The sequence below is a fragment of the Oryza brachyantha genome, chromosome 5 (genome assembly GCF_000231095.2).
Source record: "Oryza brachyantha chromosome 5, ObraRS2, whole genome shotgun sequence".
Taxonomy (NCBI): Eukaryota; Viridiplantae; Streptophyta; class Magnoliopsida; order Poales; family Poaceae; genus Oryza; species Oryza brachyantha.
Window position 1 is genome coordinate 4030117 of NC_023167.2, and position 27911 is coordinate 4058027.

Genomic DNA, 27911 nt, shown 5'->3' on the forward strand with positions numbered 1-27911 from the left:
CGCGCATGACCTCAGCACTATCCCAATACATGACCTTCGTAAAGCATCTGCGTTGGACGATACAATCGGGCAGTAGCTACCTACCTACCTCAATACATATATATTATGGCATTTGAGTTACTCCCTCCCTTGTACCGGAATAAATCAACTTCTCGAAATCAAAATAAATCAATTTTTATCTTGTTACCTCTCTTCAGTTCAAAAATCAAACTTTTTTTTTAAAAAAAATCTCTTCCATACATCTTACACATAGGGGGCCGAGCTTGAGCTGATTCTATTACACTTTTGAGCCGAGTTCAAGCTCGGTAGCTGAGCTTGATTATCACTGCAAAAGTATTTATATTTTAATAAGAATAAAGTATATGGTCGGTCCTTAAACTTGTGGTATTATACCACTTAGGTCTATAAACTTAAAAAATACACGTTTAAGTCCATAAACTTGTTTTAGTGTACCATCTAGGTCTATGATTTTATACGTTAAAACGAGTTCATGGACCTAAACATGCAATTTCTAAGTTTATGGACCTAAGTGGTACCGCGCTATAAGTTTAAGGACCGGCCATCTAAGTGGTACCGCGCTACAAGTTTAAGGACCGGCCATGTACTTTACTCTTTTAATTATAATCTCTTGATAAGTACTCTCTCCGTTTCGCAATATAAGACTTTCTAGTATTGCCTAGATTCATCAATTAATGAATGTATATAATTTTTATATATGTAAAGATTCATTAGCATTCATATGAATCTAGGTAAGGCTAGAAAGTCTTACATTATGAAACGGAGGTAGTACAAATTAACCATATTAATAAAAAGATTAGATAAAAGACCAATATAAATATATGTTATTAACACATGCTAATTGTACAGATAGATACTAATATTTATTTGTATATTAGTTTATTAATAAACTAGGCTAATAAACAATAAAAGCTATGGAAAGTCAGAAGCTTGAGCTAGGCTCAGCAAAACTCATTGATATTGTTGTCAACACTCACCATATGACGGCATTTATCTCCCTCACAGTATATAAATAAATAATTATTGTATCTAGGTTGGATAAATTTCTAGCAGTGTTGGCTCCAGTTGGAACCTATTTGACCTTAAAACATTTTAATTTTTATAAAAACGATTAATTGCATTGCAAGCACACAACCTATGCATGAACAGTAGTGACATCTCTCTGTGTTCACACACGCATTAGCCAACAATGCAAACACATCCACACTGATCATGCATTGTCACGCATACCTTATGTCACACTTTACAAACTTAATTATAGGCTCTAGCGCACTCACCAAAAATCCTTTTTAGATTTGTTCATACATCATGCATATCCTACAGACGATTGATGCGTACAATATACATGATTCAAATTAATAATCAGACGAAAATTTTGTCTGTGTTGCTTTCTTAATTAATTGTCTGCCAAAGTTTCGGACGGAGCAAGAGCAAGTTCAATAGTATAGCCAACTGCTACCTACAAATTATCTATAACCAACTTAATAGTCAATTCATACAATAGTCATATACTACACATTAATATTCAGCCCCACCTGTCATACACACATGTATGCCTTGGAGTCTGTGCTATAGCTGGCTATAAATATGTAGCCCATTGTTCTTCTCTCTCTTTTTTTATCATTTTAAAATATACTTATAGCCTGCTATTGTATCTGTTCTAAGAGACTCCTAAAGTTAAGCTAACTGAATCACACACGATTTGGTGCATGTGTGGTTGTTGGGCAGACAGAAGGGCTTCTTGTTATGCCAAGCTAGCTAACTTCAATCGCTGACAAAATTATGTAGTTGGTTAGGGCCAATCGGGTCTTGATTTTTCAGGCTTTCTTGGAGCTCCAAGAATATGAATAGTAGCAGTTCATTTGTCTTCTTTCAGAAGACCATTGACCACTATATATGTGGACATTAATTTATTCTAATATATGGTCAGCATGAGCACCCTCCAACACTGCCAAGATCATTAAATTTTAAATTTTTTCTAATAAATTTTTCTTCCACTCATACTTTTGTTTCTTTGCTATCAGTAAATTTTAAATACTTAGTTGAAAACGTAAAAACGATACTAGTATGTGTATAGATTTTCTTGAATGAACTATCTTAATCTTATAATCTTACTACTATTAGATTTTATAACTTATTCCAATGAATAAATATGGTCAACGTCACACCTCAAAGACGTCATTATTTTTTAGTGAGGGCAGTAGTATATACGGTGGAACAATCTAAAACTAAATCAACTTTCGTACTTTTCCCTAATAAAATTAAGCTAGAGAACATGCGTGTATCCATTATCAAATATGCAGTGTCTGTGAAATACCTCTGCATGCACACTCTCAACTAAATTGCTGCACAAGAATCATCACAGGTACAACTTTCAAATCTGACAAAATTACAATTTTGAGACAACCAAAGCTATATCAATTATCCAAATTGAACGTAACTCAGCTCGTTAGGGCACGTACAATGCCCGAGACGACAATTGTTTCTGTGTTGTCACCGAGACAAAAGTCGCTTACATGAATAGCATTGAACGAAGAAAAAGATGGTTGTCATCGTTTCGTAGCGATGGCAGTGACGTGTGCTCCCACACATGGAGTCAACAGTCAATTGTCGTTGTATGGAGGAGCTGCCGGTTTGATCATGTATGCACGTATGTATTTTGTCTAAACAGATAACAATTGTCTAAACTGTTATACAATCTATGTATTTTGTTGTTGTTGTGTGCTAAATAGACAACTGCAGCCTGAGTCGTTATACATGCTCTTAGTTGTGATGAAACATGTTCATCTGGCTAAAGTCTTGGACTTGACATGGGTGCTCGTATTTATGACCAATTATATATTTTTAGTAATATGTTACACACTCATCGACGTCATGATGTTTGTGTTGTTTTTGCTAACATTAAGATATCTAAATGTACTCGTAGGGACAGGGTGTGTGTGTTTGTTCAGAAGGATAAATATGCATGCGTATATATAAGCTCATATGTTTGCACAGTGTCTAAAAAAATATCTATATCAGCTCTCACAATTGAACTTTTCCTAAACAAATTGACAAACAATAAATAACAGAGTTAAACAGCTAGTAGCTAGTAACAAAGAACGAACATAAACCTCCAGTACCTTTCTAAACCTGTGGTAACTGGTAATAGTATGGTTATGGGTAAAATGAGTGTCAATGAGTGTGAGCGACTATACGAGAGGCCATAACTGCTTCACTAAACTTGGTGATCATTTTCACTATGTGATAGCTAATTTGTCTGAACATTGTTAGAACAATTAACGTGCATTCTAGAGTAGAGTGACAGCTAGTTCGTATTCTGTGGCTTATTTGAATATAATTCATGTAAAATATAATGGAGTGTAGCATACAATTGTTCGATCCAAGGCTGATAAATTATGAAAAAGTAAACTAAATGACCAAAAGTAATTTAAGCGCAAAACTTATACCTTAGTGACTAAATGGACTTTACTGGAAAATAAACTATAATTAGAAACAAATCAAAATCAATTATACGGACAAAGTTATAAAATTAAAATATTAGCTGCGCCTAGCCAACCAGCAAATTACTCCCTCAGTTTTTTTAGTTGATGCCACTAACTTTTGGACCATCCATTTTGTTAAAAAAAATATAGCTATTAATTGTTTTATGGTGATTTGATTTAGTATAAACAAATTTAAGCATAACTTATAATTTTTATATCTATATGAAAATTATAAATAAAATAAATGGTCAAACATTACTACAGAAGTCAAGAAGTCAAATAAAAAATCGGATGAAGTAAAAGACACGAAGTTCGTATGTCTCCTTTCCATTAAAAAAAAAAAGTATATCTATATGTATGTTCTTGCACTGTTGCACATCCATGTAAGCACAAAAGAAATTACTACAGACGAACCAAACTAAGAAAGTAAAAATTGCATGTATTCAACAGATCACGAATTTACAAAATTGATGTTACCATCATCAAAAGAATCATCCAACATCCACAGATATATCATCTATCGAGCTTCACTTCTCCATCATCCCCATAATGAATTTCAAAAAGAACAAAAATCAAGATACGTTTAACCTCGTCTAATTAAAAAAATAATTATTGATATTTTTGTTATGATTTGATCTATTAGTAAAGTAACTTTAGGTATGATTTATAGTTTTGCATATTTAGACAAAGATTTTGAATAAGAAAAATAATCAAACGTAAATTCAAAAGTCCACTGCATCAATTAAAAAAATCGGAGAAGTATGATAGAGTATATTGTTTTTCTTGTGCGTGATTTTCTACTGCGTTATTGGTTTGTTCCATTTGCTGATGAAGCAGCTCAGTCTATGGAGTGCGACGTCGAGCGTCTCCAAGCTCATGTTGGCGAAGCACAGTCTGAACCACCCGGCCTCCTGGCAATGGCACGACGACCCCGGCGAGATGTTCAGCCTCGCCTCCGCCACCACCCGCCGCCACAGCCTCAGCTCGCCGGCGGCCGTCGCCTCGTCGAGCAGCCGCCGCATGTCCACCCACCCGAACAGCCCGGCGTTGCCGCGCAGGCACGCCACGCCGGCGCGCTCCAGCCGGGCCACCACGTGGCCGTGCCGCTCCCGGAGGCGGCGGCGGTTGGAGCGCACGTACGCCACCGCGAACGCCGCGTCGGACAGCATCGCGGCGAGCGTCCGCTGCGTCTGCGACGACACCAGCGTGAAGCTGGACATGCGCCTCGCCGCGGCCACCACGGCGTCGTTGTGGGAGTACACCACGCCGACGCGGAACCCCGGGAGGCCGAGGTCCTTGGAGAGGCTGTACACCACGTGGACGCGCCCGGCGATGTCGCCGCCGCCGCCGTCTTCTCCCGCGCAGCGGCGGCGGCGCTCGTCGACGAGCTCCGCCACGCTGACCAGGTCGGGCGCGGCGAACACCGAGCCGGAGTATATCTCGTCGGAGATGAGGTGCATGTCGTTGCGCGCCACGAAGTTGAGGACGCCATCGAGGGCGGGGCGCTCCGCCGTCGTGCCGAGCGGGTTCGACGGGTTCGTGATGACCACGCCGCGGACGCGCGTCCTGGCCGCCACGGCCGCGTCGTACGCGTCCTGGAGCGCGCCGGCGGTGACCTGGAACCCGGCGGTGCTGTCGCACCGCACCGGGACAATGCTCACGCCGGTCCTCCACCTCAAGTCCCTGTCAAACCTGCACCGAGCGACGACGTGCATCCATGTCAGAACACGACGACGACACGATCCACACCCAAGCCGCAGCCATGGCGATCGATGGGTCGAACAGCTAGTGTTCACGAGCTAACTCCTATATATATATACACATCACCCTGGGTAGTAAGGGGTAGGGACGAGGAGGGCATCGCCGGGGTTGGCCAAGATGCACGTGAGAAGCTCGTTGGCGGCGGTGGCGCCGGCGGTGAGGACGATGCGGTCCGGGTCGAACCTCACCTTGCCTCCCCTTATCGTCTCCATGAAGCTCGCCATTGCCTACCATCACAAGTCACCTCCACAGTCAACAACAAACACTTATATCTCACCGATCAAGAAACCATGCATTCACATACAAACATATCTTCACATACAAACATATCATTCCATGTTCTTCCTTTGATCTCAATTCACATCTATACCTTCCTGAAAGATTTCAGGCCATGGTAATCCTGGAACATGGCGTTCTCTCTGAACCCGGCGCTGCAATCCGACACCTCGGGGTGCTCCTTGAGATACTCCTCCAGAAGATCAAAGGACACCTGCACCATGAACACGCGTCTTAGCGATCGATACGCCTCGAAACGATGCGTTTTTGGCTAAGCTTAAATGCTTAATCACACAGCAAAGATCATGTATGTTATCTCACCTGGTTTTCTGCGAGGCCCATCTGGATGACGCCTCGAGGGTTGGCGATGGGGTCGTAGGGGTCCTCGTCGTAGGCTCTCCACCCTGCGAAGTAGGGCGAGTCCTCGCCGTGCGCCGGCGACATCGCCATGTCTGACAGTGAGGGCTCCGGGGAAGAAGGAAGCAGCCTGCCACCCATGGGGTTTTGTGATCGGCAGAAGGGTACGTTGACGTACAGTAGTTGGGAGTAGCTGCTGACACCTCTTCTCTCCAAGAAGGTTGCAGGTTTTGGGGTTAAGAATTAATGGTGCCAATTGGACAAAGGCTGGCTGTTGCAAGAAGAGCACTGGACTTGTGATTAGTACATATATAGGCATTTTTGTGTGTGTGAAAATGCCAAGATTGGGGGTGAGGAATTCATCAGCTGAAGACTTCCAATTTTTAAATGGATTAAAAAGTAATGGTAAGGGAAGTTTTGTGTTGGACTTCTATTATGCGTCAATGATTAGATGGTCATTTGACTATACATTTTTTTTGTTTTTTTCCTTTGACTATAATTAAATCTGATTAATTAGCAGCTCTGTGAGTGCATGTAAATCTAGATTTATATTTACCATGGAATCCGGGCGCGGATCTAGCGAGGGGCTGGCGGGGCAGCCCCCCTACATTCAGAGGGAGGAGGGGAGAGAAGAGAGGGGGCTGAAGAAGGAAGAAGGTAACCAGCCCCCTAACCTTCGGATCTTGGATCCGTCACTGAGTGGAATGTAGAGTAAAATATCTTTTTGAGAGTAAAATTAATATACATATATACTTGGAGGTTAGAGTATAGCATGGGCCATCACTCCAGTGCTAAAAGGGATGCCACGTCATTGCCGAATCACAAAGGTGATGAAGCTTACCTTGCATGGGCTGGCTTTGTCCTTGAGGCCATTCACAGTGTGGGAACATGGCGTGTGGTCTCACCACACCACGTCCCTGCCGTTCGCCGCGGAGAGGAGAGGAGCGTGGGTGCGTACCTTCGTCAGGCTTCATGGATCTTTGTCAAGATGCGTGCATCCTCGACAGAAAAGGCGCTATGGCGTGGCGGGGGCTTGCACTAGGAGGTTGTTCCTCTGCCTCGGGGTGCCCTAGCTGGACTCCACGGTCTTCGTCGTCCATTTGCGCCACTGGGTCCCGACAGTCGACATGCCATCTCAAGCCCCGTTGTCGATAGCTGCTCGGATCCATGCCATCCTGAGCCCCCGCCGACTGCTGGTGCCCCGATCCGCGATGTTCCCAACTGCCGCCGCCCCGATCCGTGCCGTCCCGAGCTCCAACGGCGACAGCTGCACGGATCCACGCCATCCCGAGCTCCGCCGGCAGCAGCTTCGTGAATCCATGTCATCCCGATCCGCGCCACCCCGATCTGCGCCGCAGATGGAGGGGATGGGGAGAGGGAGTGGCGTGGCGAAGGAGAGGGAGCGACGCCGGTGAGATTGAGGGAGAGGGAGTGGTGCCGACGAGGGTGAGGGAGTGAGCGCCGGATCCACGCTTGCTATGAGGGATGGGGAGAGTTCGAGAGTGTCGGTGTCTGATGGGTAGGTCTGGGGGATTTTTGTAAATAGTATATAATTCTTAGGGTCCTTAATGTTATTTTTAGGATTTATATGCAAATTATAAAACTAAACAGATTCAAATGCAAAGCACGAAGGGATGACATGCATATTTCAAGCTACTCCTTGAGGGCACTTGCACTGTGAGAAAACAACTTTTTAACCATGTTGCATCATCCTACTTGATGTACTGAGACCACTAAATGAGGCTCCATGCACTATGAATGCCCTGAGCTCCATGTTGACGATACGGCTGATGGCGCTGTCAAAACATGGCCCAAGTGAACTTTTGACATTGCTGTCAATAGTAGGGAAGAAATGGATCGGATTCAAATCAAATAATGACAATATTAAATAACACAAGATTTGGTATTTGGTAAAGGTTTCAAAACTTGAACCATCAATAATTTTTCAAATATTTAATTTTTAAAAATAGCAGAATGTCACCTACATTTACATTGCAAAGTACTATCATAATATTATGGATTTGTTCTAATATAATACATAAAGTTAAGGTTTACAATTTTGATCAAATGACGCCTTAAATATCAAATATTTATGATTACAGAGAGTATCGCATTTTTTTTTCTAAAATAATTGATTTAGAGAAGATATCCTCCGTTTGCCCATATGAAAAATGGGTTATTTCAGACGGTGTGAAACTGCAGGGATAGAAAAAATGTTAAAACTGGTTGACCAGGGCCGCTCTACAATTTCAAGGAACATAGGCAAACTCGTGCTATGGGCTCTTTGGATATTATTTTACATGTAAATTAATATACTGCATAAACCATATATGCTCCGAAGTTACATGAATAAACAATACTAACATAATACAACAAGTAGTAAATTTGAAGTGTTAGCTGAGAATATGGTTTTAGTTCTCAACATCGATAAACAATAGTAATCCTATGGTATTATTTGTAATTTAAAGGCTAATCCTAGAAAATAGACTATAATAACACCCGCTCCCTAAAAAAACAATTCTAAATTATATTGTAAAATTCTAAATTTGGTTGTACAATGAGAGCTAAATTTCTCTCTCGTCTCTTCTCGATGGGCAAGCCCAGTATTACTCTTGCTCTTAGGGCATTCCCAACCCATGACACTAGATATGGTTTCTATATAAACTTTCTATCATCAAGAAACTAGTACTAGACACTACTTTTTCAATGCAAACATTACTATTCCACACTTAAATTTAATGCTACTTATCTCACATGATATCTTGAATGATGTGTAGAAACCATGTCTCATGCAAGACATGTTTTCATTCTCTTTCCTCATTTATTCACTTTCACATCATTTTTCATCCTAGGTGGCAACTTATTTAATGCTATAGACACCATCCTAGTCATTAGGTTGGGAATGCTCTTACTGCAAGTATAACAGTGTAGACAGATGCCGTCTCTTTAGCATAAATAGACAACATAAATAGATAGTTTGTACAATGAGTCGTCTGTTTAGCTGTCTGCAAGATGTTTAATTCAACCTTTGACACAGAAATCATGATGATCTATTGCATATTTGATCTTTGTTAACTATTTTGTTGCATACACGAGAGAATGCATAATATATTGAAATAATTCACACTTGATATATGATAGTTCAAACTTGATATACTTAAGTTCACGTGCACACAATAGAGTTCACGCTTGAAAAAAATGGTACTTGAACCGTTCACACTAGGCAAAAAAAAAGAGAGAGAGAGAGCGCAAAAGCAACAGGTGGATCAGCGCACAACAAATCCTTTGGTTCTGCCGTTTCTGGCAGCGTGGCGTACAACGGTCGGCTTCTTCGGCGATTTGCCTGGGAACACGAGCACAACCCGTAGACAAATGAAGCGACGGCTGGGCAGTAGCTGCACGTCGTGGGGGTGTTTTTTGCAAAAAATCATTGCATGTCTACGGCTAACTATGACGCCTTGTACGTGCCCTTATCCCGTCATCAAGAGCGGGGCCACCTCCCACTGCCCAGAATTAATCGCTGGTGTTTTCAATGTATTTGCAGTGTAACACGGGTAAAAGATTGTTGATCATGAACAAACATAAGCACTTCAATGTAGGGCGGTCAACAAGCCGAGCTCAAATTGAGCCTACTAAAACTTTGAGCCCTTCTACAGGCTCGGCTCAAGCTCGGTTATGCTCGCGAGCTCGGCTTAAGCTCGATTTGATTTGATTATAAGATATAGTTGTTTTGATGATAATTTTTAACAAAAGCAATAATTTCAAGTCAATCACATTAAATAAATTATAAATAAGATTTAAAATCAATATATAATACCAATACAAATTAATTTATCATTTAAATATATAATATTTATTCTTAATATAATTTGCGAATGGATCTTACTCTACATTTACCTAGGCTAAATGATGCGCATCAACTTATTGTACAAACATGGATCAACACTTTGTAACCTGATTTTTTGGGTCTTCTGACCCTTTTATTTATAAAATCCCTTTACTATGGAGGCTTCCCTCACTGTCTTCCGATCAAAAAATATACTATCTTATTAAGTAAAAAATAAAGATAACATATATGTGTAATCTCGTGAGAAGCTCGAGCTCGGCTCGAGAAAACTCGCGAGCTTTGGATTAGGCTCAGCCTCGGCTTGTTAGGAGCTCGAGTTGACAGCCCTACTTCAATGCCTTGGCTAGACAATGATGCTGGCTCCGCCACTGTCTGTCTGCCATATATATATATATATATATTTGTAATTTTTTAATAAAAACTCGTATATTTGCGTGCGACTGTCATGGTTGGTGTTCTCACCGTGTGATGCTTTCAGGGGTGCCAAGATGTGTTATATTGCTCAGGCACAGCTAGCGATCGATCATAGTCACGTACTGGATCAATGTTCAATGCATGTGTGTCTTATCCTATTGAAAAATGTATGGAATTAAATCATAAAAAATGTACTTTTAGCGGAATTTTCTTGACTTTATAATACTTTGTTGATTATATGGAAAAGGTCAGAGCGTTTTCAGATGTGGCCTTATGTGTTCACTGGTGCAAACCTGAGTACAGATTGTTAGCTAGCTATTCTTTGGTCAGAAATTAAATAAGCTGAATATATATTAGGTGCTAAAATTATAAACGCGTAAGTTATGCATCTTGGATATAATATCACGCGGTCTGAACGTGTTAACATATGTCCTATATACTTCCACAGATATGACCCTTGCTAAAGTAATTTGAATTGGGTCATTCCAACTGAGATGCCAACTATCTTTAATGAGCATTTTTTTTATCCTTGAGTAAGATACCATGACATACCACTGTTTTCTATGTAAAATTTGATAACTTCTAGTATCTAAGGTATCAAGATATACTAAATTTTATATGAAAAACAGTGATACCTTCTGGTACCTTCTCAAAGATGATAAAATTGCTCTCTTTAATGGTTTTATTCTTTTTTTTTCTGTTCTAGGCTAATAGAACTCATTTGATACATATTAATAGAGGTTATATGGTATACTCCCCTGGCCTTTCAGGCCCTCTTCAAAACAAAGGAATTTTATTAATTTTCAGAGGAAACAGTTCAAGTCCTCTATTTTTTCTTCAAAATTCTTTCAAAGCAAAGAGGCCCTCAGTGAAATTTATTTGATGTTGGAAGAATTGAGCTTAGTTCTCTTGATATCAAATACTTTTTTTATTGGAGAAATTAAAAGTCAATGGAAAAAAAACGATGGTGTAAAGTAGACGAAGATAGTAGCGTACTAGCAGCTCATAGAAGTATGATACATTTGATGCTAAATATGATTGATTTTTCTACAACATTTTCTTTTTATTTGCAAGGTCCATTTATTATCTGTGAGTATTTTATTTCATATTTATTACTCTTGACACAGCACACAGTTTTGAATAGTATATACCAAAACAGTTGGCAACACACAGTTAAGTTACAGCTGAGTTTCAAAACACATCTTCTAATATATTCAAGCTTTATTTAGGATCACAAGATAGAGTCAAATCCATCAAGGCTTCTGTAACAATCAAGGAATGTATGTGTCTGAATACTTCCTTTTTAGAAGCAAATTAAGCAAGGGTGGTGCTTAACTGTGTTTTAGAAGCTTCCATCTTGCTAATTGACTTGCACACTAATTAAGTATGCTCTATCATGCATGCTACCTATAGCTGCTGATGGTAACCTCATGCCGACCAGAATCCGTGTTGTCTCGAGTTGGCAAACGTGCAAATTTATATATCTTTTGCATACCGTGTTTATCTCTTAATTTGTATGTATATATATCCAAGCTGGTAGATAGGGTTTCCAAGCTCAACTTGACGAACCTCATGAACTGCATGTAGCCACTTATCTAGCTTCTTGCAGCTAGCCCTCCTTCTTCTTCTAGAAACCCCGGTATTAGGATTATATGCATGTCGATCTGTTAATTTAGCCTTATTAAAAAGAGATTTGCTCTGGTCCAACAAAATATACCTCGAGGTACCAAATTATTTCTCACCGTTGGATCTAGCTGAGTATGATGTGCACTATTAGATCCAACGATCAGAAACGATTTGGTACCATAAGATACCGGTACATCAAGATATTTTTTATTACTTTTTGTTGGACTGAAATAATTCTCTATTAAATGACCGAGAGTAGCTTCAGAACATATTTACAATCAATTACACCATTTCGTCAAGGTACACATATGCATGTTTCATATGTTTATACTCCTTGTACCTGGCAAAAAGTGATATTTCACAGCCATTGATTTTTTTTGCTGTAATATATATCCAATACTTCAAAACACGTTAAGTTTGGCGTGCTCTATGGATGACTATTATTCACTCCTTTTTTTTCAACCGTTCGAATAATCTCATATCTATCTACGGAAAAACCAGCTATCACTTCTGTCAGGCAAGTTGTGTACCCACATTAGGCGCTTGCTTTGACAGTTGACATTCATAACATGCTGATGATATACGAGTAGCAACCGGCCAGAGTCTCGAAACAATGACGAAAAAGAACAAGTACTTAATCCCAGGCCTCCTTTGAAACGTATTGTGGATGTATCTAAGTGAAAACTTTAAAATATTTTCAATGCCAATATTTATGTTTTTAGTGAGAGTTCAATTTAGTGCACTAAAGCGAGTATCTTATACGAGAACATTCCTTTTTTTTATCATAATGCATAGAGTTTTTCAGCTTCATAAGTGGAGTTACATATTGATATCTTCTATCTTATTGTAATAAGTGATTGTAATAAGTGGCTGCAGCTTCTTTTCAAGTCAAAGCCGGATTATCCATGCATTATCTAAAAAAGATCTTACTGGGAGATAACATGTAAAAAAATATCATGTACCCTCTTAAGTCCAGAGGGTTGCAAAAAGCTCTAGAGCCGAGGCTCCTTTTCTTGTATAGTTGATATTGTTCATGTGATATGGTGCTATATTCTCCATGAATCATCAGGAATAGGGCACAACTAGACTCAACATTATACTATTCTTAGGCATTCCCTTTGGTTATTTATTGGGCCTGGCTTTTTTTATGGGTTGTGCAAACCAAACTATATAGCAATGTTATATTGGGCCATAGATCAAAAAATTGTTATATTGGGCCAAGATAAGTTTATTGGGTTTGAGGGCACTTGGGCTATACATTGGCCAATAAATATGGTTGTGGAAGGAAATAGCAAAGTGCCCTACACTTTAGGAAGGAAAGGATAATTGAATTTTGGACCATTGATGTTGATCAAACGGTTCACAACCATCTCCTCTTTTCCAAACCCTAAAGTAACCTACCCCACCACTCGTGCACCTAGACAATCAAGATACGCCGCCTCACCCTTCATCCGACCACTCTTCCTTCTCCTTTCTTCCATGTTGCCCCCCTCCTCTATTTGATTCCCCATTCCGCCTTCTTCAACACCAACAAGAATCCCCTATGCCTCCTTCCTCCATGTTCCCTTGTGGCTCCCACCATTAGATTTGTTCTTGACTCTTGACCATCTTTTCTTTAATTGGTCTCATAGACAAAGCACTCACTATTGGCTTATTCATACTGGGCCTTGGCGATGCCATCATCGTCTCAGTGCCATCAGAGTACGTAAGCCTAGAGGAAATTTGGCTCCGCTGTCATCACTGGATTACAGATCTGATACTAATATTAAGGTTAGAATTGATTTTTTTGTTGCAATTTTAGCCAAAGTGTTGCTCAAATAAGGGCCCACTTGAGTTAGATGGAATGTGGATGAATGCTGATGGATGGTATGATAGCTTATTGGGATGAATTGAATACAATACATTATAAATCTAATTTATAGCTTGGAAAGGGTTATCTAAACAAAGTTTATGAATACCAACTTTTGGGAAAATTGTACGTTTAGAAGCATGACACAAATAATCTACGATAATGCAGCCCCAATATTCCATACTGAATGGGGGCCTAAATCCCAAGAGCATTTTATAATGAGGATTTATTGACATTTTAGTGGTATCAGTTCTAAATTTTAGGTTCAACCCAAGATATTTCATAATTCTTACTATATATAGCATATGTTTATAAATTTTCCATGCCACTGCTATGTTTGCCATTTACATTGTTGACATCATGATACATATATATTCCTAATAACTATATCTATTCTACATTTTGGGTAAATATGCAATCGGTACTTAAACTTGGACAATAATGTCATGTAGGTCGGTCAACTTGTAAAACACATAACTGGATTCCAAATTTTACCTTAGTGCATCATTTGAGATTCAAAGTGCAGATGATGAACTTTAGGTGTTGACATGGCTATCCATAGCAATGAGAATTTTGCACCTAGGACCCTCCACTACAATATAGCGTTGAATCTACTTGCAACACTCCCAAATTATACTCTTACAATGCCCTAATAATCGTTACCTTGCGCCTAATCCAATTTAGAGTGGTGGTAGCTGTTTTGGGGCATACTATAATACCTTGACCCAGCGGTAGTTTGGTTCAGCCCGTGTGCATGTTCTAGTACTGGTTTTAGCAAGTTAGATCCAAATGTTCATTTGGTGATAATAGTCCGACATAAAGAGTTTAGATAGACTTGTGTCATCTTACATACGTAAATTTCTTCAACCATAGTCTCTCTAGATTAACCATTTTGCACAAAGCGAGTGGAAAAGTGTATGTAAGATATTGTGTGATTGTGAGCCCATTCAACATTTATTGTGGGTATGCAAATTTAGGGCTAGCTCATTCGAGTTGGTATCAAAGCTTCAAACCATGATGTAGGGTGTACATATGTGTTGTCCCATAAAGGGTACGCATCACATTGCCATAGTACCAAGGGGAGATTCGAGGTATTCGTCTAGCGATTAACAATAAGGAATCAAGAGTAGAATAGTTCTACATGGAGAGTTTAAATAGCTTTAGACTAGTTTATATGAATAGTTTACTCTAATCATAATACCTTCGGGTTAACTATTTTACACGAACGAAGCACCAAGTATAAGTGGGATGCTATGTAAATATGGATCTACTCAACATATAGAGTGAGTTATGCGGATTTAACTTTGGGAACATATAGAGTGAGTTATGCGGATTTAACTCTGGGGTGTTATAGTAATACACAAAACCAAGATTAAGATTCCATATTTACATTCTACAAGTTCGTAAAACTCAGTTTATGTCTAAGTAACAACCATATATCTTACTCATACAATTATGCTTACTTAAATCTTACCTCCACCCCCATAATCTTGACCTATCACTCACCGTCATCCTCTCTGTCACTACCATATCAACTCTTCCCCTCTTGCCTCCTCCGTCACACCCATGTACTCTCATCATCATCTCCTGCTTCCCTCTTCTCTCACCGGCAGGTTTAATTCCTATGTACTGCCCTCTTTCCTTATCTTTTTGCAGGGAAAGATGATTTCCATAATGCCATGTTTGATTTAGCTTGGGATTGTTATAATTTGACTTATTAGAAGTAAGCTGAAATAAACAGATGGATTATTATAACAAATTATTATAATCTAGAACATGTATTGCTATAATCTGGTAAGCTCATCCAAAGATGCTTATTTTAAATTATGGGGTGGCTTTAGGCTTGCTAAACTTGGATACTTTGAAATAATAATTCACCTTTGTTATTTCTTTGTACTTTAGCTTGTAATAATCTAGCTTATACTAATCTGACTTAATAATCTTGATTACAATAATCCCTAGGTGAAGACAAAAAGACTGAGTTTCATGGCAAGACAAAAAGACTGATTGCACACACAAGCTCACTAAATTAATTTGCTAAGAGTATCTCCAACTGTGCCCAGTATATGTCCCTAAAACTTACTTTTTCGGAAATATTGTTCCTAAATGCTGACTAAAAAACAAGCCAGATATAGGCCTCTTTGATGTTCCCAATTGCTCCCACCAGTAAAAGTAAAAGGACTATTGGAGTTAGGAAAGATTTAGGGAAGAATTATTTTGGGACAGCTCAAAAAATAATAATTCGGGACTTGATTTTCTTGGCGCTCTCTCTCTCGTAGATACTGTAACGCATCATTGCGACTAATTTTCCAGAGTCTTATGGTCTTGCATCGAGAGATTATAAAGAAAGATCTTGCACCAATCATGGATGCATCTTCATTGGCTAGCAGAGCCTCCATTGCCATCTTCAATACTGTCATTTTGAGTATTAAATCAAACACCCGCATTCAGTTATATATGCACTCTGTGTTGAGGTCGTCGCCGGCGCCGGCGCTGGAGAGGAAGACGAGCAAGAACGGATCAATCAAACCCCACGTGCGTTGATGAGGCCGATCCAACGGCTACGAAATGCGAGCAAGATTTAGGGCGTGGAGGTCCCGGATGGCGCCCCGTTTCATCGTCGCCTTCGTCTGTTTCATGCCAAAAGTAGTCCGGCGACCAGCAAGACGGCAGCGCCCATTTTTGCCTCCAATTAACGGCCGCCTTCTTCCTCCTCCGATCGACGCCGACCGTATAAAAACGGAGCCCCTCGGCATCGATGTCCCCCGTCGGAGCTCCATTTCTTGGCTTGGTCGAACACCGTCGAGCTCCGGCCGCGGCCTTTGCCTCCTGTCCCCATGCCCACCTTCTTCTTGATCGATCGCAGGTAGTGGAAATGATGGGTGGGGTTGATCTCGCGTAAATATTTGGTTTTGTTTAAAATCGGTGATGGTTTTCTTGATTTGTGGTTCTTTTCTTTTGGTTTGGATTTCATTGGTTTTGATGCTTTGTTGTGTCGACCGTGCAGATCAGCGGCGTCGTCGCCGCCGATTGCGATCCTGATCGAGAAGGAGGAGGCGGCGGCGAGCGGGGGAGCTGGGAATGGCCTCGACGGACGCGCCGGATCATGCGGGCGGCGGCGGCGGCGGCGGTGCTGCTGCTCTGCTCGCGGTGGCTGCTCTGCCCGCACCGGCGCCGGCGCTGGAGAGGCAGGCGTCGTACAACTGCAGCCGCGGCAGGGGCGAGCCCATGCATGACCGCCGCAGGCTGTCCCACTCCTGCTCGTTCTCGTCGGCGGCTGCGCCGCTGCCGTCGCCGGCGTCGTCGACCTCGTCCAGGGGCTACCGCGTGGCGGCGTCCAACAAGTCGTCGTGCGAGAGCATCCCCGTCGTCGTCCCGGCGGAGCTGGAGAAGCAGGCGTCCTTCTCCTCCTCGGCGTCGTCGTACGAGAGCTTCTTCCAGCTCGAGGAGGCCTACCTCAACCGCGTCGACCCTGCGACGGCGATGACGCAGGCGCCGCCCGTCCAGGCGATGGTGGTCTCCGGGGAGCAGCAGCAGCCCGCGGGGTACGACCCGAGGAGGCTCCCGTCGTCGATGTTCCGGACGGAGTCGACGAGCCCCACCGACATGGTCAACTGGAGCTTCACCTCCAACGACTCGCTGTTCAGCATCCAGGTCCCCAACTCCGGCGAACTCAGCTCGCTCTACAACGACAACAGCGGCGACCTGTACTACGACGCCACCGGCGGAGGGTTCCGCCGCATCCCCTCCGCCGCCGGGGCCGGGCACGAGGAGGCGTTGTGGAGGCTCTCGTCCGTCTCGGAGAGGTTGTCGGGGACACCAGACACCACCGCCGGCGCCGGCGGGGGCCTGTGCGCGAGCGACGGCGCCTGCGCCAGGTGCAGCACCGCCGGGAGGAACAGGAAGTCCGTCAGGTTCGCCTCCGCCGCTGAGATCGTCTCCGGCGAGAGCAGCCACTCCGACGTCTTCCTCACGTGTGTCAAGCCCCACAATCCCACCACCTACACCCAATCACCTCGTCGCCGTCGGCGCCCTGACGCCATTGACTGACCTGGCACCGGTTTTGCAGGCTCGCGGACGCGCTGGGCCGGGAGGCGCCAGCCACCACGGAAGGGGAGGAGACGAAGAACCCCGACACCGGCACGGCGGGACAGTGGTGGTGCGCGTTCCGGTGCTGCTGGCCGTCGCCGCCGACGGTGTGGTGGTGGCCGCGCTGCGGGTGCGGCGGTGGTGGCTGCGGCGCCTTCCGCTGCGGCGAGTTCTGCCGGTGCTAGAACAGGTGGACGGGCGTGAAATTTGGCGGGAGAGTTGGGGGGCATTGCGCGCCATGTAGAGGAGGGCGATTTGAACGCGGTCTTGGTTCGAATGTCTGCGACTGGGTGGATCAATGTTTGAATAGAGAGAGATGGTTTTTTTAGGCATATTTGTGTGTGAAAAAAGAAAAGGAAAGCAACCGTGCAGTTGTGCTCTGTTCTTGCCTCTGTTCTCGTCAGTTTCTTCTCTTGCTGTGTTTGTGCCGTCGCTTTGTTTTTGTTTCTCCTCATCGAGGTTTCACTTATCGTTTTTCATGATAATCGTGGAGAAGCCTTACGAATTTAAATTATATTTTTTGATGATAATCGTTTTTCATGATAATCGTTTAAAATAGGGTCACTTATCGTTTTTCATGATAATCGACCAACCACGTCTTCGGCGAGCGCACCATCTTCTCCACCGACCCAGCCTTCAACCGCGGCGCCGAGGGCCGCACCGTCCACTCCAGCTACCCGTCCTCCATCGCCACGTCCTCGGCGCGCGCTCCCTGCTCCTCACCCGCGGTGCCGCGCACAAGAGGATCCACTCGCTCACCCTCACCCGCCTCGGCTACCCCGCCTCGCCGCCGCTCCTCGCGCACATCGACAGCCTCGTGCTCGCCACCATGCGCTAGTGGGAGCCCGCCGCCACCATCCGCCTCCTGGAAGAGGCCAAGATCACCTTCAACCTCACCGTCAAGCAGCTCGTCAGCATCGAACCGGGACCGTGGACCGAGAGCCTCCGCCGCGAGTACGTCAACCTCATCGACGACTTCTTCTCCATCCCCTTTCCTTTCGCCAACCGCCGACGAGACGGTGGCCAGCGTCGCCTCCCCCACTGCCGACGGCCGCCTCCCCCTACAGTGCCGCCTCTACTGCCCGACGACGCTGGCGGCTCCCCCATGCGCCGGCTGCCCCACACCGCGCCCACCGGCGCCCAGCCGCCCGGGCTGGCTCGGCGCCGCCTCCTCAATCCTCCCTCGGGCTTGGTCCTGTCAGATCTGAGACGGATAGTGAGTTGAGAGATGGAAAATATGACTTGAGGGCAAAATAGTCCATTCATATTTAAAATTTATTTATTTTAATTCATTCATCCTAAACCCTAATGGCATGTCTCAACCAGGCTTAGACGGCTGATTCGCTTTTAAAAAAGAGGGTCAAATTTGCAAAGTTGAAAAAACAGAGTCAGATTCATAATTAGCATTCAAAGTAGGGTCAAATATGCAATTGTCCCTAAAAATAAGGTTAAGTGGATCTATGCCATTATAAAATTTTCAATCTATAAATATGCTATTATAATTCATGAAATTTAAGTCATGTCATTATGATTTTACATGTATTCGATATGTACTACTACTTACACCTTCAAAGTACTATCAACATTTTCTTGATCAAAATACCCCTTCTTCCTTTCCTATTCTCCCACGAGAGGTCCATCTGGAGGGTAGAAGGCCAAGTCTGTTCGCTTAGATGGACTTGTCCCTCTCTGCCGCAACACACTCTATGATGTCATTGGCATATAAGATAGTTAGAGGATGAAGATGACGGTGAAGGACAACAACGAAACAAGGGGAGAGAAAGTCTTAGAGAGAAGGGATGAGACGAAAACCAAGGGAGGAAGGGCACCGATGGTATGCGAGACCATTTTGCTGATGATGGCAGATTGGAGAGAAGACGACAACAAGGGGAATGGGGGAAAAGAGGTAGGCATCAATGATGTAACATAAATAGAGGGATGGTAGTGGCAACACTATATTCTTTCACCGGATTTAGTGTTAGATGTTACGTGGGGTGGACACAATTGACAGCGGGGCATGGCCAGGGCAGAGGGGCTCGACCTCCCGAGCCTCGAGAAGGAGCTTGCAAGCGGGAGTAGAAGGGGTAATGAAGAAGGGAGAAGAAGGGGACATTTTAGTCCATAAAATTTTAATAATGTTTCGAAGAAGTAAGAATTAAGCAGTGACACATCTTGGATACTTTTAGAATTATAATAACATGATTTTAATTTCATGAATTGTAATGACATATTTTGAAATGGGCAAAATTACGATCACATGAATCAAATAACCCTTAGAGCTCTCAATAGATCATCTATCCTATACTTTATCTTAAAAATAAATGATGTAAGGTAAAAAAGAAAAGGTTCAACCTGTCATCTATCCTATTATCTAAAATTAGATCATCATTTATAATGGAAAGAGAAACTCTAAATATGAATGTCCTCTCTCCTCTCACCATATCTCAACATTCAATCACAAGAGAAGAGAATAATAACAATACGAGAAAAGATGGTTGTAAAATATTACTAAAATATATATGAATGATGTAACATGAATGTTCTGTTAGAATAATAATTAATATGAATAGAAAATCTATTTTATATGACCATATGGACGATAAAATTTAGATAAGTTCTTACGAATACGGTTAGAGATACCCTTAAGACGTGATAATGCATAACCACAAACGAAACAAACCGTCAACAAGTCTGAAGCACGTGTACAAATGTGCAATGGTTAGCGCACCAAAGGCACCAAACGCAACCGCTCTGAAGCAAGTGAGCGGTCGGCTTACGCTCCTTCCTTCCTTCCTCACTGCTCGGCCCTTCTTCCACGATCCAGAAGAGAATCATTCCTTCCCGCACAACGAATCCCCACCCTCACTCACCGACGAATGGGCCCCACCCACACCGACACGTGGGCCCCACCCCGGACGCGTACTCGTACCCGAATCCAACGGCGCCCGTCCTCTCTCTGATTCGTCAGCGCGCCACCGCCTCGTCGTCTCCCGCCTCCTCCGGCTCCCTCCCTCCATCCGTCCTCATCTCTCGTCTCCCAAATCCCAAGGCCACCCCCCCGACCTCCAGAAACCCTTGCGCCCTCTCGAATGGCGGACGCCCATGGCGGCGACGGGGAGACCCACGTGCCGCCGCCGCCGCAGCCGCAGGCCGTCCAGCACCGCCGGTCCCCGCGCCCGCGTGGGGGAGGAGGGGCAGCCGCTGTCGCCGAGAGGTTCGCCGTGGCGCTGCGGCGCAGGCTGAGCTCGGGCGCCGCGGTGGCCGCGCGGGCTAGCTTCGGGGGCGACTCCGGGGACGAGTCCGCCTCCGGGGAGCCCTCCTCCTCCTCGTCCTCGCGCCGCCGCGACCCCAACGGCAACGGGCAGGCCTCCTCCGTCGCTGGGGGTGGTGGTGGCGGTGTCGGAGCTGGAGACTTCTCCGCGTTCACCTTCCGCGCGGCGGCGCCGGTGCACCGGAAGGCCAAGGAGAGCCCCCTCAGCTCCACCGCCATCTTCAAGCAGGTCAGCCGCGCCCCTCCCAATCCCCGTCGAAATGCTCTACGCGAAATTCGGTTGCCCTCCTTGTGTTTGATTTCATTACCATTCATGCATGTCGTGCAACGATGATTTCAATCGTTTCAACGTGATTGTGTTCGTACGAGCTACAGGGTGTTTCCTTTTTTGTTCGCCCTGGTCTTCCTTCGCTGATGACGCGTGCGAGAATCACGAATCTAGTGCTGTTGTTCGAAGATTCGGAGAGTTCATGATGCGCTGTAGGGCGATTTGGACACGCAGCTACTTTGGTCACGGCATATCATCTCTTGATTACTGACCCCAGCAGCAAAAGTCACACTGAGTTTGACACTGGTGGTTGTGGGATTGAACCACGTGACCTTATCTAGATACTACCCATATAAAACTGTGTTGGTATATAGGCATAGACCATAGTTAATACTCCCACCTTGCAAGTGCAGTGTTACATATGAATGCTTCAGCCTTCGGGTCACATGGTTTGGCCTAATGGGAAAAAAAAGTAGCTGTTCTTTTTATCCCCCTTTGAACTGAAGCCTTTTGTCTCTTTGTTGTCCACATATTGTAGAGCTAGCTTCATTTTCTGGATGGCTTACAGCTCATGAAACCTCTGCGACCTGATACTTCTGTTTTGGCATTTTGAACAGAGTCATGCAGGTCTTTTCAACCTATGCATTGTTGTTCTAGTTGCAGTGAACAGCAGGCTTATTATTGAGAACTTAATGAAGGTTTGTAGATGTCTATTCTCATCCACAGATTGATACTCTTCATTTCACTTGCTGATATACATGATACTTTTCTTTATGGCCGCTTTTCTTCTAATGTTTTTTTTCTTGTGCAGTATGGCTTATTAATAAGAGCTGGATTTTGGTTTAATGATAAATCATTGCGGGACTGGCCACTTCTAATGTGTTGGTAATATATAGTGACGATATATTGGCCACATCTTTAATAGCCTTTTTTTTCCCCTTAAACTGATGAACTTTACATTTTTTTCACTTGCTCCAGTCTTAGTCTTCCTGTTTTCCCTCTGGGTGCATTTGCAGTTGAGAAGTTGGCATTTAACAATCTTATTACTGATGCTGTAAGCAGAGGACCTCTTAACCCTGTACCTGAATACTATAATAATCTACAGTACTTATATAAATGATTTATAGGTTTTACATATTCTCTATGGATCTTTCATGGCTTTTGATTAGAATAGCCAGTGATTTGCCTTTTGTCCGATCTATTAAATCCCTAAAATTCTTTTCTTGAGCCATGAATATCAATGATTTATCCATTTTCCTTTTGCAGGTTGCTACCTGCCTCCATATCATTCTTTCAACAACTGAAATCGTGTATCCAGTGCTTGTGATTCTAAAGTAAGATACGTAACCTTTCAAGTATATGTTGGATCATGCAAATTGCTGTGCAACAAGATAATATCCGGTGCATATATGTTGCATAAAACACGTGAAAGATATTTCTACTATCTCTGTCCCCAAAACAAATGAAAGTCTTTGTAGGATGGAGGTAGTAGTTCTTTTAGAAATCAATGCATTTCTATTTTTTTTTATGCTAAATCTTTTATGAGATATGATACCATTCTTTCACTATCATTCTAATACCAAATCATTTCCTCTCTTTAGGTGCGATTCTGCTGTTTTGTCTGGCTTTTTGTTGATATTTATTGCCTGTATTGTTTGGCTGAAGCTTGTATCGTTTGCTCATACAAACCATGATATAAGGCAGGTGACCATAGGCAGCAAGAAGGTACATTTTATATTCCACCAATTTTCTTGTTTTCTTTTGTTGGATGTTCTTTAATTGCCTGTTTGGACAAGGGTTTATACCACGAGGGTATTAAATTAGCACTTCTCCCTTTTATTAATTTAATATATCCAGGATGCTACCTGATGGAATTACTATTCTTTTGACTGGGAACTTGCTTTGAAAGTTAGTTGCTTTAATTCATCTACCTATTGATTTAGTTCAGAAGATTCCATAACATAGGTGGTAGTATTTCTGCTATAGTTTGAGGACATCGTGCTGAGGTTCAATGGTTTTAATCTATATATAAGTTTGTATTTTCTGTTTGGTTCCTAAATATCATGTATTGCTGCTTCTCTTCCTTGGCCTTGTTTATTTGGTAGTACTTTTACCTTATTTAACTCTTATAGCAAATAACAATCTGTTTATTAGGTTGATAATGAACTAAGCACAGCTGATATGGAGAATTTACAACCTCCAACGTTAGGGAGTCTAATATACTTCATGATGGCTCCAACACTTTGTTATCAGGTAAAGTATTTTTTTGGTAATTTTGCATGTTGATAATTTTCAGTGAATCATGCAAACATCTGAAAGGTTTTTGTTCTGATTAGATGTTTAGATGCAAGCCACAGCATACTCAAATCATGTTAGATTGAGGATTTTGTTACCATTAAGCATTGTTCGTTTCTTCCTGTTGCTATACTGTGTTTATATCCCACTATTTCAATGGACTTTTATGGCACTTGCCTATATGTTTTTTCAAAAGGAGGAAAATTTCCACAAAAAAATGAATTTGAAGTTCATGAGTATCATGGTTATAAAAGCGTCACCTAGGTGTCTGAGTAGTCGTGCAAGGCAAAGCGTCACCATTGCTCAGCCTCTCCAATCCTCTCTGGTCTTACTCTTCCTTCCTCTCTGCTCTTCCTCTCCTCTCTGCTCTGTTTCTTGGATCTGTACTCTACCTCTTCTCCAATCCTCTGCTCTTCCTCTTAGATCTCTGCTGTTCCTCTTGTTCTCTTGTGTGTAAGGTGTTGCCTTGAACGCCTAGGCGTCGCCTAGGCAATTGAGTGGTGGTGTGTCGCATTGCCTCACCTTAATGCCTTAAGAACCATGATGCTTATTAGCTAGGCACCTTGAAATTAGATTTATGCTCTTCTAAGCCTTTTTATGGCTAGTTTTTACTTCAGCATCATTCTTCCAGGTTTTTCCATTGTTTATTCATATCCTTAGCCGATTATTGCTGAGTACTCATCATCATCTCATTAGAAACCTTTGTACACAACTGACCCGAAGAGGCTTTGTATTAATCATGCTCGAGAAGTTCCTTTTACATTTAATGTCAGAACATTCAGCAATAGCCCAGTCTATTAGTGATTAACAACAATATTCTATGCTCATATTGCTGAACTTGCATCTTGCTGTTGTGATTTTGTTTTTAGTTTTTGTGGCACCTAGCTTCAGAACATAACAAACTGTCTATTAACCACATGGTACATTTTGCGAGTTCTTCATTATTGTAAATGAACTGATTTTTTCTGTTATTCATGCAGCCAAGCTATCCTCGAACTTCATGTGTAAGAAAAGGTTGGCTGATTCGTCAAATTATTCTGTACTTGATCTTTACTGGTCTCCAAGGCTTCATTATTGAGCAAGTAAGTTATTATGTTTGTGTCTTGTAGAATACCTTCATGAAATTCTTAATCATTTAGTAATTTCATATGTTTGCAGTACATCAACCCAATCGTTGTGAATTCTCAACATCCATTGAAAGGAGGACTCCTAAATGCTGTAGAGACTCTTTTGAAGCTCTCAGTACCAAATGTTTACCTCTGGCTTTGCATGTTTTATGCCTTTTTTCATCTCTGGTAATTTTCATTTTCTACTTATTCATAATCAAGAAAATAGTCAATATGAGACTCTAATATGTTCAAAATCAATTCTTTTCTGAATAAGTAGAAAATCAAAATCAATACTTGAATGTGCGTATATTCAAGTATGCAAACAAAGAATTACTCTAACAGCAGACTTACAATTTAAGCACTGCAAATTGCACAGGTTAAATATACTTGCTGAGATTCTTCGATTTGGTGACCGTGAGTTCTACAAAGATTGGTGGAATGCAAAAACAATTGATGAGGTGAAATAAAATAATTTTAAAGCTAGTATTGCTTCTTTCTCAAGGCTCACAGTTCTAACATTATATATGATGTTTGCTCCTGCTACATGTGCTGCCATACTTGGATGGGATCTCAGTATTGGAGAAAATGGAATATGGTATGCTTTATTTTCGTTTAAAACCATTCTACTTTTAGCATATGTGCATAACCAGACAAGACATGTGCACAGATTGACAGTTTGTTTGCAAGAAAATTATAGCCAGTACCCATTTTAAAGCAACATCCAGGAAACATGGCAAGCCAATAGGAAATTACTAAACAAAGTGAATTCCTAACACCATGTTTACTATTCGAAAGTAAACGAAGCATCAAGTTGATATAGCCATATAGGAAATATAATCAACAGAAATACAATTAATTTGATGAATCTATTATGTTTTATGTTGTTTTCATGATGTTGTTTCGACCATTATATCATTAATGATGCGTATTTTTCACAGCCTGTGCATAAATGGGTTGTTCGCCATATATACTTTCCTTGTATGCGAAATGGCATATCAAAGGTAAAACTTCTTTTATGAGTGCTTTTTTATATATATATATATATTTGCAGTCTATCTACATTGTTTTTGGATCATGGAATTCATTCCAGCCTGTACACCTGTCCAACATTCTATGAACTGTAAAATACAAACTTACCTGCATTACCAATTGCCTTACAGGAGCACCAACTTAATAGTATTAGTTCCCTTGATTGTGAAATAAAATCTGGCTTTGAACAACTGAATTGTTCATCATTTGCCAGTTGGAATCCAGTAACAACTAACAAGAGGATTCTTTGAACTATTTAAGAAATTAGGATTAGTTTATTTCACATGCTGATACTATTTTCTATGTTTGCTGCCATCTCTGTGAAAAGGATTAGCTCTACTATATGGGTGATACGCATTGAGTCTCTCTCTCTCTCTCTCTCTCTCTCTCTCTTGTTTTTTGCAGGAAGTTGCTGTTTTGATATCATTCCTTGTTTCTGCCGCACTCCATGAGGTAAACTTTCTCCCATTTGTTTTTTGCGGCAATTTGCACGTATGGGATACTTATGTGCTATTCTTTATTACTGAGTAAATTATGACATTTTTCATAACTGTTCTATATCAGCTATGTGTGGCTGTTCCTTGTCGCATTCTCAAGTTCTGGGCATTCTTAGGAATAATGCTACAGGTATGTCTTAAAAAAGTTATACTGGATCTAGGATGCTGTGAAACACGCACCGATCCGACTGATTTTCTTGCTGTTTAAATAAAGAGGTTTTAGGTTCTTGAAAAGTATTTAGAGGTATCAAATTTTTAGTGGAAAACTTTGGTATCTCTAAGTAACTAACTAGTATACAAAAGTGCCAAGTTTTTACACTGGAAAATATGATACCTTAAAGTACTTTCTAATAATGGTAGAAAAACTTTAAATAATTTATGAATAAAAATTGTATTTACATGTTTTTAGGGATTTAAAAACCAAGAATGAAAAATAAACTATGATGAAAAAAGTTCAAAATCAACTCCAAATTTAAGGTTAAAAATTAAAAATTTTGCTTATAAACGTAAGTAGAAGCAAAAAGATAAGGTGCAAATATGTGCCCATTCTGCAGCATGACATACCGTTCTCATGCAATCTCTTGTTTTTTTTTCCCTTGTTACCAGATCCCCCTTATCATATTGACAGCATACCTCAAAAGTAAATTCAGAGACACAATGGTTAGCCACGTTTTCCATGATTGCTATCGAAACAATTCTGTTTTGGTGTAAATCAATTCTGACTTGTGTTATTTTCAACAGGTTGGCAACATGATATTTTGGTTCTTTTTCTGCATCTATGGCCAACCAATGTGCGTTCTCTTGTACTACCATGATGTGATGAACAGGATTGAGAAGGCAAGATAAATGCGTGCTGCTATCTCTTTTTTCTCTTCCATTTTGTTCCAGGAGTACCACAGAAGCAATAATCCATGTATTAGTCATGAAAGCGCATGATCCCCAAAGCTGTGGTACAACCCTCCTATTATATTTCTTCGCTGTGTTGTAGAGTTAGTTGTGAAGTTGTGGCTAACTGCAGGAATGCCTGTACATAAGCATCTGTCATTCCATCTGGGGATGTTCTACTTCTAAATGTGTAGAAACTGTTTTTCAAAAACTAGATCTGGAATCCTGGTATGTCGTTGGCGAACATAGGACTTCGTGTTTATTAAACTGCTAAACTGTTCTTAAAAAAAACTGCTAAACATTATATTTTTACAGAATTTTTATATAAAAGTTTATTATCTCATATTTTTAAAGTTTATTTTTAATTCTGTGATAGTTAATTTCATCACTTATACCATTAAATAGCTATAAAAAATAACGTTTCAAATTATATCTTACCTAAGAAAAAACACAACGGTAAGTCTTTTGTTAAGCTTAGTTTGTAGTACAACATGGAAAATACAAAAGGACCATATGGAGTTGTGGGGAATCGGATCATCTGTTATTGCATAGTAGTGGCAGAAAAGAAACCGTATGGTAACATTGGAAGAGTGTTTTTTGAGATAAATGACTATGGGCCCTTCTGCTATAGTTATTATGAAACATAGATTTATTATTATTTTGCTTATAGTGATTTGCTACAGTACAGTTCATCTGCTGCAGTAGCTGCCGTTTATCTCGTGAACTCTACAATGTCAGACGTTTGGAATCCGAGTTTCAGCAAGTTCAATAGTATAGCAACTGATGCTCTAAATTATTTATAACTAATTTAATAGTTAATTTATATACTAGTTAT

General features: G+C 41.6%; 3 protein-coding genes across 3 annotated transcripts; 2 read left to right on the forward strand and 1 right to left on the reverse strand.

The window, feature by feature from the left end:
- Positions 1–4300: 4300 nt before the first annotated feature.
- Positions 4301–6041, reverse strand: LOC102716218 (1-aminocyclopropane-1-carboxylate synthase 7-like). The gene is made up of 4 exons (XM_040523911.1): positions 5862–6041; positions 5635–5754; positions 5331–5491; positions 4301–5195 (listed from the first exon to the last, which is right to left on the reverse strand). The coding sequence occupies exons 1-4, from the start codon at positions 6036–6038 to the stop codon at positions 4301–4303; spliced, it is 1353 nt and encodes a 450-aa protein (XP_040379845.1). The 5' UTR covers positions 6039–6041.
- Positions 6042–16861: 10820 nt separating this feature from the next.
- Positions 16862–18142, forward strand: LOC102716503. The gene is made up of 2 exons (XM_015837022.2): positions 16862–17607; positions 17703–18142. The coding sequence occupies exons 1-2, from the start codon at positions 16862–16864 to the stop codon at positions 17905–17907; spliced, it is 951 nt and encodes a 316-aa protein (XP_015692508.1). The 3' UTR covers positions 17908–18142.
- Positions 18143–20769: 2627 nt separating this feature from the next.
- LOC102716784 (diacylglycerol O-acyltransferase 1-1) lies at positions 20770–27287 on the forward strand. Its single transcript, XM_015837023.2, has 16 exons — positions 20770–21222; positions 21879–21959; positions 22073–22146; positions 22240–22315; positions 22528–22595; positions 22863–22986; positions 23416–23514; positions 24537–24638; positions 24715–24851; positions 25042–25123; positions 25240–25260; positions 25604–25666; positions 26100–26147; positions 26259–26321; positions 26798–26851; positions 26933–27287. Exons 1-16 carry the CDS (start codon positions 20812–20814, stop codon positions 27035–27037), a joined length of 1608 nt encoding a protein of 535 aa, XP_015692509.2. The 5' UTR covers positions 20770–20811; the 3' UTR covers positions 27038–27287.
- Positions 27288–27911: the final 624 nt, after the last annotated feature.